This window comes from Macadamia integrifolia, chromosome 1 (assembly GCF_013358625.1).
Source record: "Macadamia integrifolia cultivar HAES 741 chromosome 1, SCU_Mint_v3, whole genome shotgun sequence".
Taxonomy (NCBI): Eukaryota; Viridiplantae; Streptophyta; class Magnoliopsida; order Proteales; family Proteaceae; genus Macadamia; species Macadamia integrifolia.
In genome coordinates this window covers 36,310,838-36,322,962 of record NC_056557.1, presented here as the reverse complement: position 1 = coordinate 36,322,962, position 12,125 = coordinate 36,310,838, and the positions used below count along the sequence as shown (strand labels likewise).

The window sequence follows — 12,125 nt, the reverse complement described above, 5'->3', positions numbered from 1 at the left end:
ATTAGGGAATCCAACAGCCCTGAATAACTTCAAGTTCTAGAGCATTTGATTAAAAGTTCATCTACTAAGATGTGATTTTGAAAACTAAAGTGAGACAGACCACTAAGATTTGGTGGTTATTGTCTAAGACTAATATCCATGATCTATGATCTGCCTCTATTTAATCTTTGTCTGTTGTTGTCTTCTGTATTGGTTTAGGAGTCATCCAAGAGGTTATAGGGTTTGCCCTTGACTTGTTTAGAGGGCTGCCCTCCTCTTTGTAGGTATATCTGTTTCTCTTCTTGACATTATCTTCAAAAACATAAAAAAGTGAAAGGCTGACATGAGAGATGAGCCCTTTACCTTCGCGAAGGCCACAAGATCATCAGCAAAGAAGAAAAACCTTTTCTTGCCCTTTTTTCATGGCGGAAAGCTAGACCATCACGAATCACTAGATGCATTCGAATCTGCTTTATCCTTAAAGTACGTTATCTTCAATTGGAAAACTTTATGCTTTACTGACCTTATGAATAGACCCTTTAGACTGAGTTGCAGTTTGCCTAACTGGCGGCATTGGCCATCTTATTATGAGGTAGACAATTGGACTTTCCAAATTATGGCCTGGCCAACCCCTTTAACACAAGTATATATATATATATATATATATATAGACCATAGTCATTAAAATTGGGCCAGATGTTGGCTGGTTCTGGTTTGAGATTTGGCTAATTAAAAAAGACACATGTCATACAGGATAGGTGATCATTTATGAACCACATGCAATGCAACACCTGTAGCTAGAGAAAGTCAGACCTTGACAATTCTCTTTAATAATTCAAAGATGATGGCTTTGATGTGCAATATTTTTTTCCAGTCTGGTAACTAAATTATTAGGATCTTATCATTTTCTTCATCAATATAAAGGACTTGAGGGGTTACGATAATAAATGCAATAACTCCAAGCTTCTCTTCATTTTGGACCAACTCATTCTTCTTCTTCTTCCTGATGGCTGCTTGCTATGCAACCAGGAACAACAGCACTCCTGCTGCTGCAGTAACAATTCTATTTCTTCTTGCACTGCTGACTGCTGGCCTACACATTGCAGGTTACCTCTCTCTCTCTATCTTTTTTCTTTCAAAAAATTTTCCCAGTCTTCTATTTTGGAAAGAATCTCATAAATTACTACACTTAGTTTTGCCATGTGAAAGAGTGAAGTGATAAGTTTAACCATTAGCTTAATAGATTATGTGTTAAATTTTAGTTCTAAATCATCTCAAATTGAGGTGATTGGATTTGCATAAATGGAAACCATAAAATTCATACAGAATAGAGGTATATGATAGATGTTTTGTCTTTGACTTTCATTTAAGGATATTGAATAGGGCTTTTCGATTCTATCTTATTCAATGATCCTGAAAAAATCGTCTCCTTTGCTTTGTTCCAGCTCATGATTTGAACGGGTCACACATACATCCTAGTACATGTTCCTCAGCGCTGAGGACATCCCCAAAAGGGATTTTAATCATTGTCACTTATCTATGCACCCTCCATTGTAATCTGGTGTCACCCTTTTGAAAGTCCTAGGTTTTTCGAGTCCTTGTTTCACCACTTGAAAAACTCTCAGATTGATCTATAGGGAACTTGGGATCTACCTATCTACAGAATTTCAAATTGAAATAATATATGACATGACAAAAATAGGTGTCCATTAAAGATTCATTAATGTTTGGGTAATAAGAAAACTAGGACCTTTTTATTTATTTTTTATTTTTTCTTCACATTGAAAAAATCAAAAGCTAACTCTTTAAAGATTTCTCCATAAACCATTACTTTTAACCCTGGAAGTCTATGACCCTGAGGCAATCTTATAGAGCTTTATTAAATTAAGATTCCAGTTTTTATACATGGTCATGTATGTATACGATTGAACTTTACAATCATTGGATGGGGTCGGGGCAGAAGTGTAACTACACATCTCCTCTCTCCGTTTTTGTTGAAACCTAGTTTTGCCTTAAATCAACTAATTTTTTCTTTTCTGGCTATTGCAGATGCACAAACAGGTGTTTGCTATGGAATGCAAGGGGACAACTTACCATCGCCACAAGCAGTTGTGAATCTATGCAAGTCAAATAACATTAAAAGGATGAGACTTTATGATCCAACTCCAGCAGCTCTCCAAGCACTTAGAGACTCCAACATTGAAGTTATGTTAGGTCTTCCAAACACAGATCTTCAAAGAATAGCATCCAACCCTTCTGCTGCAACTACATGGGTCCAAAATAACATAAAAGCCTACTGGCCTAGTGTTAGATTCAAATATATTGCAGTTGGGAATGAAGTAAGCCCCATTAATGGCAACACAGCTCAATATTCCTCTTCTCTTCTTCCTGCCATGAGAAACATTTACAATGCAATTGCATCAGCTGGATTACAAAACCAAATTAAGGTGTCTACAGCAGTTGACACAACAATACTAGGGAACTCATACCCTCCATCCCAAGGTGCATTCAGAGCTGATATAGGATCATTCTTAAATCCTATCATTGGTTTCCTAGTAAACCATCAATCTCCACTTCTTGCGAATGTGTATCCTTACTTCAGTTACATTGGCAATCCTCGCGATATTAGTCTGTCATATGCCTTGTTTACTGCTCCATCTGTTGTGGTACAAGATGGTCAGTTTGGATATCGTAACCTTTTTGATGCCCTAGTTGATGCTCTCTATTCAGCTCTTGAGAGGGCTGGTGGTTCTTCTTTGGAGATAGTTATATCAGAGAGTGGTTGGCCATCTGCTGGTGGTGCTGCAACTTCGGTGGAGAATGCAAAGACTTACAACTTGAATTTGATTCAACATGTGAAGGGTGGGACACCAAAGAGGTCTGGAAGGCCTATTGAGACTTACATATTTTCCTTGTTTGATGAGAACCGTAAGGAACCAGAGTTGGAGAAACACTGGGGAGTTTTCTTTCCAAACAAACAGCCCAAATACCCAATTAATTTTGGGTGTCACACAGTGATGTGTTCGATACGTAAAGGGGTTGCTGGATTTTATCTGAAAGCTGGTTTTCCCCAGGTGGTATAATTAGTTAATTTGAGAAGGTTAAGCCTTTGTTTAGGGTTGATATGTATGGTACTAATTATGTTTTCTATGGGCTACTTCAGTTAATAAAGTTCATGTAATCTCTTTATAAAGCTGTATTTCTCTGTCTTGGGATCAATAAATGTTTTAGTATACCTTGACCGGTCATTGCTGGAAAATAGGGCTTGGGGCCACGCTTCAATGCTTCTCCTTCTCTCCTATCTTTCTATGGGCTTTCTCCTCACACGGGGTCCCTTCCTTTCAAAATCTTCATTTCCACGCAAAAAACTCTTTGCCTCTTTCACAGTCAATGGTCACACAGGCTTTTCTCTTGATCGGAGTCGACCTCAGTCCCCCGCTTCCGAATAGAGTAGTTCGCCATCATCAAGCGAACCGGGACTAAGCTCTAAGGGGTGTCAATTCCAAGCCTGCACTGGTAGGTTTGACCGAGTCCAATATATTTATGGCATAATCTAGACTATCCTGATTAATAAACAAGTAGTACACGGTGCAACCACCTAGCCCGACGAGTCTGACACATTTATGAGCCCAACCTGAACCGATTCCTTTAAGCTCGACCTAGCCTGACCCCTTTAATACCACTTGAAATTTTCATTTTGCCACCAATAAAATTGAAGAGTAAAGCAAAAGTCCAAGTGTCTTTAACAATAGAAAATTAAAATGTAAAAATGAAATTTATGTAATTGTGGTGATGAATTAATGATGGGTTTGCAGGATATGCTTGAGGTAGAACTATGCTTTTAATGGAATAAGTTTGTCAACTTAAGTACTTCGGCTATTAATGCATACAAGTTGAGAAGGCCCGTTTAATGTCCATTTAGAGATAAATAGGTTTGTAGCACGGTTAAGGCCCAGTTAAGGCCCATTTATGGTAGCCCGATTATAGCCCGAGATCGACCGACCCGAGTATGAATCGTACCATGTCCACTCTAGCTAAGTCTGTTTAGCTAAACGGGCGTTTACGATGCAACTATTAAAATTTGGCTGAGCCTGACTAGGGCCAACCAAGACTAGCATGTCCCGACTATTGACACCCCTAATCTAAGTCATATGCCTACAGCCTTTGCCCTCCCACCACCACCACTTCCACTCCCACCACTTTCCCCCTCCCCCTTTCTTTCTTGTGTGTGTGTGTTTTTTTTTCTTTTTTCCCTATGGATTTGGGTGTTTACATTGCTCAAATCTCAAATAACAAGTGAGACCATATAGGTGGGAGAACTACTCTAATCTTTGATTATAATCTTTTCAACAAAAATTTGTTAGTTGATTGGCACTTCTCATTAATGAAAAGATGATAAGTCCAATAATCCAATAAAGGTTTTAATAAGAAGAAAAAGTGTGGGATCCACGAGTGGGATGTAAGATTATAAAGCCAAAGCGACTTGTCCACCAGTACCTCATCTAAATGCCGTTGGAGCTGAATGGATCTGAGTCATCTGATTGTGACAGCTAGAATCGAATCAAATACCTGGTTCTGGGCTGATTTACACCCTCAACCCTCTCAAGCCATATTCAATCTCAAATGTGTAATGAAATGGGCAGGGATCTTCAAATTCAAACCGGAGGAAGCAGTTGGAAAGAGTAGAACATCGATAAGCCCATTGATTTATTGAAATCAAGAAATATAGTGACCAGTCGTGTGCATGGCCCCTTCGCCTAGATACAAAAGCATATAAATTTACCACACTGCCCTCTATGAAATAAATAAATCCATTAATGTTGATGCCTCTGCACGCGTTCTCATTGACCCCGCTCTAGTGCAAAGGCTACGTGACCGAGTACCGATCTCTTGCCCTTAAGTAAATATAAGTTAAGTATACGAGAGTATTAGCAATTGCCTTTAAATAAATTAGTAAAAGATTGAGATAGTTTAACACACCTTTAGGGGTATCAATAAAAAAATCCTTTACATAAGAAAACAATAAGGCAAGCTTCCTAGTCATACCATACATGCAAAAAATCATTTATGCATTCTTCGACTAGTAGCACGTGCATTCCCATGGACTACTCTTGCGACCACACTATGTATGGTCTCCTCAAGTCTGCCATCTAGAATACATTTGAGGCAGTCCAAAGAAATTTTACCTTTTTTTTTTTTTTTTTTTTTTTTTTGAGAACTTTTACCATATATTAAATAATAAAGGGTGTCAATCGGTATGATTTTTGGGAATTTGGTACAGTTTCAGTTCAATACAGGAGATAGAAAGGAAAAAAACTAAATTTGTAACATACAGGACACTCAAATGCATTTTCAAAACGGAAACCATATAGACTTGATTTGATTCACAAACAGTTCCTCATTTTCTTACCCAACAAAAAAAAATATAATACAATGGATACTTCGGTAGGTGCGGTCATTGGGAGAGTGTGCACGAGCATCTCAAGCACAAGGTAATGTGGTCTTTTCTCATCAACTATGTCTAGGCATAAACACATGCTAAGGGGTAGCATTTCTTTCTTCCTAATATTATATATATTCGAATAAAAAAATTACAATTTGGTACCGTTCAGTTTGTACGAAAGGTTTTGCCTAATATACTGAGATCATACCATACCAAATAAAATTCATTTTCTTCATATCAAAACCATACCGATTTTTATTCGATTTGATTTGTATCAGTTTGATATTCAATTTTTATTCCAAATTGACGTTCTTAATATAATCATATCCTTAAGCTTTATTAAAGTTCAAGTGGTAAACAATTTGCTTGAAGAGTTGATAATAATGTTTTATGATCTAAATAATGTTGAAACAGTTTTTTAATCACTAAAGATAATATATCAACAATCTTTGGTTCGGTAAGGATAAACAAATGTCGCACTCACTGCAAAGGATGTTTTACACAAATTGAAAACCAACCAGACAAAGAGGACATGAGCGGAGTCAACAGACCGGCGTTGGAAGAGGACAAAATGTCATGTACTAAATAATATTCATCAACTTCCATTAATGGATTAATGGTTAATTGAACAGTTAATTTTTTTTTGGACCAAAAACCCTTTAATATATTATTTGTCCTCCTATTTGTTGAAGGTCTAAAATCCTCTTCAGTGTTCTTTACCCCCAAAAAAAAAAATCCTCTTCACTGTCAATGACACTCATCCAAGGCCAATGATGGTCGTCAATGAAGGTATCTCCGTATCTTGAGGAAAATTCGTTCCAACATGATTTAGATCATTTCCAACAATTTATCTATTGGCCACTTTCTTAGAAATTAATGAAAACCTATGCTAGAAACAAATGGAAATTATAAACAAGCAGTCACACATGCTGGTTACTGAAATATTAGTCTTGTCTTAAGCAGGTTTCAATAACTCCCTCCCAAAATTTCATAGTATGGCTTATAAGTTTTATTCCTCTATAGTTATTACACCTTTGAATATCACATTTCTTTTTATAAATAGGAACCACAATGTTTCTCCTCCATTCACTTAGGATTTTTCTTGTAGTCATAACCATAATAAACAACTTAGTAAACCAATCTATTCCACATATGCTTAAGCTCTTCCACACCTTTGCTAGAATACCATCTAGACCCATTGTTTTACCTATTTTCATCTTCTTTAAAGCTTCATCATTTACTTTAAACTCCCTAATTTTTTGTATATATCTAAGATTTGTGGTTTTTTTATGGTTATGACAACCTTTTAAAACGTTAATACTTGTATTGTTTTCATTTAGTAAGTTGTAAATATAGTTTTTCCATCTTTTTAATATCTTCATCAGCTAATAATACTTGGGGAGGGGAAATTTGCCAGTCCGGCGTAGGAACGCCCAGACACAGTTGAGCGTGGAATATCCAGTTGTGGCGGGGGCAACTGGATCTTTTCACATCCAGTTGTGTCTAGTTGTTTCCTATGCCAGACTAGCAAGGTTCTTTTTCCCATAATACTTTATCATCTTCATTTCTAATGCATATAATATTGTTGAAATCTCTAATCTTCCTTTTTCTCATTTTAGCTAGTCTATAGATATCTTTTTTACCCTTCTTTTGAGCTCAAATTGTTTTAGAGATCCTAATATTTCTTAGTCATTGATTTCCCTACTATCTTTTTAGCTTCATTTCTAGCAAATTTATACCTTTTTTAATTCTTATCATCCATAGTTCTATACCAAGTTTTAAGTTAGATATCTTAGCCTTAATTGGATGCTTGAAATTCATCATCCCATCACCAAGTTACCATAGAGGAATGTCATTTTCCTATAGATACATTAAGAACTTCTTTAGCTACATTCTTAATATAAAGGGAAATTTACAATGCCACCCCCTAGAGAATACCACTATTATAATAACACCCCTTTTGTTTCACCAAATTAGACCCAGACCCCCTACCGTCAGTCACTGTTAAGAAATATACCTCATATGCTGATGTCAGCTACTATATTTTATTTCAAATACCAAAATACCCTTACTAAATATGAAGTACCTAAAATACACATGTAATAAGTTACTATACCTTTCTCTCAAATCTATCGATTTGGATTACCGACGATCTTTCAGAGCACCAGAGATCATGGAGGCAACGGCATCGGTGATGAATGGCGACAAGATGATATGATGAAAGTTTTAATGAAACTTTGGGAGGTTGGGAGCTGCTACTCTGCAACTGAGGGAAGACGAAAGCAAAATAAAAAGGGAGGGAGCCAGGGAGGGAACCAGGGAGGGAGGAAACCAGTAGAAAACACAAAATGGAATATACAGGTCCATGACTGCAACCCTACCTTCCTGTGCTTGTATTAGAAATTCAACATTTTGGTTAATGATCCATTAATGGTGTCATTGTACAATAATAATTTTTTTAAATTATCATTGAAAGATTTTGGCCTCTTAAGTTTTTTTGCTTGTTATTACTATTTGTTGTAGGGATTGGTCTTGACTCTTGCTTTGTTCATCATGGATTCTGATCAATCGCTGTTCTCCGTATTGTTTGATCTTTTGTTACTAATGTAGTTATATATTATTCAAGTGTTTTGTGTTTTGAGGCTGTTACCAAGTTTTCCCAAACGCCAGCTGTGGATTTCAAGTTATGACGCTTAAAGTAAATTCCAACCCATGTTTGAACTAGGCAATCGACTGTTTTATTTTCACAATGCTGAGGGTGATGAGGAATTGGGTTAAAACATGAGTTTTGATGAATAGGGTATAACGAGTTACTGACAGCAGGGGATCTGAGTCTAATTTGATGAAACAGAGGGGATGTTCTTATAATAGTGACATTCTCTAGGGGGTGGCACCGTAAATTTCCCTAATAGAAATAGTCATCTCATTCCACATCTTATTAGTGTCTCTGTCAAAGTCCCCCCTAGACTCACCATCACTGTTTTACTAATTTTTTAGTAAATGCCTTCAGGGTTCCTCCTTTAAGTTCCTCCATCTAATCCTAGTTCAAAGAAACTCACATTTCCTATGATTTAGCGTTTTAAAACACCTATCTATGAACATTTACTGATAAATTATAAAACTTTCGGCCAAACCCTTTTACATGGATCCTAGAACTTGACACTAGACAATCAATTGAAATTGTAATCAAAATTACAATAAACTATGCACGCACGCACAAAGAACTGAAAAAATTATAGCATTCCAATGTAGAAAATCATATGTGGATGTTTCACCGCAGGATGGCCTTACAAAGCAGCAAGGACATGTAACACAGCATCAGAAGCACTTCTTATTTGAAAGCTAGAATAGATTGATTCTCAAGTAACAGAAATGGAGAAGAACGAAGAAATCCACTAGAACAAAAATGATGGGTTTGCAGTATATGCTTGAGGTAGAATTATGCTTTTAATGGAATAAGTTTTTCAACTTGAGTACTTTGACTATTGCATACAAGTTAAGAAGGTCCATCTAGAATTTGTTTAAATATAAATAGATCCATAACCCAATTAAGGCCCGTTTATGACAGCCCGAGTCTAAGACCAACCAGCTTGATATAAATCTTACTACGTCCACCCTAACTAAGCCCGTTTAACTAAATGAGCGTTTATGGTGCAGCCCTAAAATTTGGCCAAGCCTAACTTGGCCCAACCAAAACCAGCCCATCCCGACCGTTGACACCCCTAATCTAAGTCATATGCCTACAGCCTTTGCCCTCCCATCCCCCCCCCCCCCCCCCCCCCAAACCAAAAAAAACCACTTTCCTTCTTGTGGTTTTTTTTCCTCCCCTGGGTTTGGGTGTTTACATTGGTCAGATCTTAAATAACATTTGAGATCATATCAGGTGGAGAACTAGTCCAACTTGATTATGATATTCTCAACCAAAATTTGCTAGTCAATTGGCACTTATGTTTGATTACCTAATGCTAGAAGATATTTGCAAATTAATTAGTCAAAAGTAGGTCACTTGTAATCTTATAATGTGGCCTCTTGTTACTATATTAATGCGGCTTTTTCTTTATCGCTGCCTATAGTTGCTTAGAATACTACATACTTTTTTTTAATTTTGGGGCCTTTTCTATTTCTCTTTTTGTGTAAAATTAAGAACAAGGGAGAAGGATCGCTGCAATGTCAAAATACAATTTTCCATCAATGAGGAGATGAGAAATCAAATAATTCAATAAAGAATTTTAATTAGAAGAAAAAGTGTGGGATCCAGAGTGAGATTAAGATTATAAACCCAATATAAGACCGAAGTGCCTTGTCTAATTCACTATCCGTACATCTTTTAAATGCCCTTGGAGTTGAATGGATCTGAGTCATCTGATTGTGACAGTTAGAATTGAATCAAAATCAAACCAAATACCTGATTCTGGGCTGATTTACACCCATAACCCTCTCATACCGTATTCAATCTTAGATGTATAATGAGTTGGGGCAGGGACTTTCAAATTCAAACCGAAGGAAGAAGTTGGAAAGAGTAGAACATGGTGCAGCCACTGAACCACATAAGAAACCGAAGGAAGCAATTGGAAGAGGAGAGGGCAGAGTAGCGGTGAGGGCACGGGTGGTGGGCTGTTGGAAGAGTATCACAGCCGGAAAGGGGTGATGGCCAGGGGTTATCTAGAAATTTTGGTTTATCAACGAAGAAAAAGAGGTGGAAGTTTGCACCATTGGGGCATCAGAAAAGAAGTTTGGGGTAGGAGAGTTTAGGGAAAAGAATGACACAAAAGAACATGAATTTACCACTATGCCCTCTATGAAATAAATAAATCCAACAATGTTGATGCCTCTACCGGCGTTCTCATTGATTCCGCACTGGTGCAGAGACTACGTGAATAGGTATCAATCCCTTGCCCTTAAGTAAATATAAGTTGAGTGTAATAAGTGATAGTAATTGCCTTTAAATGAGTTAGTGACAGATTCTAATAATTTAACACCTTAAAGGGTGTCAATAAAAAAATCTCTTATGTAAAAAATAATAAAGCAAGTTTCCTAGTCATACCATAAGTGCAAAAGATTATTTGTGCATTCTTCTATTAGTAGCACGTGCATCCCCATGGACTAGTCTTGCGACCACACTATGCATGGTCTCCTCAAGTCTCCCATCTCGAATAGATTTGAAGCAATCCAAAGAATTTTTTTTTTTTTTTGGAGAACCTTTGCTCTATATTAAATAATAAAAGGGTATCAATCAGTATGATTTTGAATATTGGGTTTGATTTCAGTTCAATGCCGGAGATAGAAAGGAAAAACCAAATTTGTAACTTATAGAGAACTCAAATGCATTTCCAAAACTGAAACCATATAGACTTGATTTGAATAATAAACGGTTCCTTGTTTCATTCGATTCAGTCTTGGTACGACTTTTTATAAGGTTTCATAAATCATGTCATATAATATAATGGATATGCTAATACTCACGGTCAATAGGAGGGTGCACACAAGCATCTTCAGCGTAGGGTAGTGTGATCTTTTCACACCAGCCATGTCTAGGCGTAGAAAAATGCTAGGGGATAGCATTCTTTCTTCTTAAGATTTTGTATGATTCAGTTTGTACTAACGGTTCTGCCTAAAATGTCGTGATCATACCATACCAAATAAAACTCATTTTCTTGATGCCAAAATCGTACCGATTCTTACTCGATTTAATTTAATATGTTTACTATCAATTTGATATTCATTTTTATTCCAAATTGACACCCTTAATATTAATCATATCGTTAAAGGTTTTATTAAAGTTCAAGTAGTAAACAAGTTGCTTGATGAGTTGACATTAATGTTTTATGATCTAAGCAATGTTGAAACAGTTTTTTAATCTCTAAAGATAACATATCAACAATTTTTGGTTTGGTAATGATAAAAAAATTGACAACTAACTAGACTTTTATAGTCTTTGTGAAAAGGAACGAATTTGTGAGCGGAGTCAACAAACCGGCGTTTGGAAGAGGACAAAATGTCACGTACTTAATAATATTCATCAACTTCCTTTAATGGATTAATGGTTAATTGAATAGGTAAATTTTTTTGACCAATTCAAATCCCGTGGAGTTTACCCTTTTATATATTATATTTATTATTATAGTAATTCAATCAGATGTTCAATTCATGGTGGTTGAAGAGATTCTATCTTCATTTTGTAGATAAAAGTTCCATACATAAATCAATTGAAAGAATGATTTTTTTTTTTTTTTTTTTTGGGTGAGGGTAGTATTAATAGACAACAAAATAAGGATAAGAACAGTGTGTGGATGTCTATAGCTTCAGATCATTTGGATTCAAATGAATAGATTCCAAGATCTCTTGCTCACATGTTAGGTTTCAATTCAGTCAAAATTGGGCACGTGACAAAGAAAGCATGAGGAAAAAAATACAAAATAACTAAGAGGATGCATGGGATTAGTGCGAGAAATTATTTGAAAATGTACAAAAATGTGTGCCATTAGAGAGGAGAGGAAATAATTGAATTTGGGACTGATATTTGATGCATGCATGTCTTATTTAAATTATATCCTTAATATTCAAAGGTCTAAGAGTTGCCACATAACTTTTCCATGTGAAATATTTGTGTCTACCTACCCATTTTGTTTGGGTTATCAACCATACAAGAACCTTCAACCTTTCTCCGTTTTTGTTATAAACTTTTTTTTTATTTTTTGGTGAA

The 12,125-nt window shown here is 36.2% G+C and overlaps 1 protein-coding gene across 1 annotated transcript; it reads left to right on the top strand.

Moving 5' to 3' along the window:
• Nucleotides 1–934: 934 nt before the first annotated feature.
• Nucleotides 935–3,227, top strand: LOC122075725 (lichenase-like). The gene is made up of 2 exons (XM_042640869.1): nucleotides 935–1,085; nucleotides 2,029–3,227. The coding sequence occupies exons 1-2, from the start codon at nucleotides 986–988 to the stop codon at nucleotides 3,060–3,062; spliced, it is 1,134 nt and encodes a 377-aa protein (XP_042496803.1). The 5' UTR covers nucleotides 935–985; the 3' UTR covers nucleotides 3,063–3,227.
• Nucleotides 3,228–12,125: the final 8,898 nt, after the last annotated feature.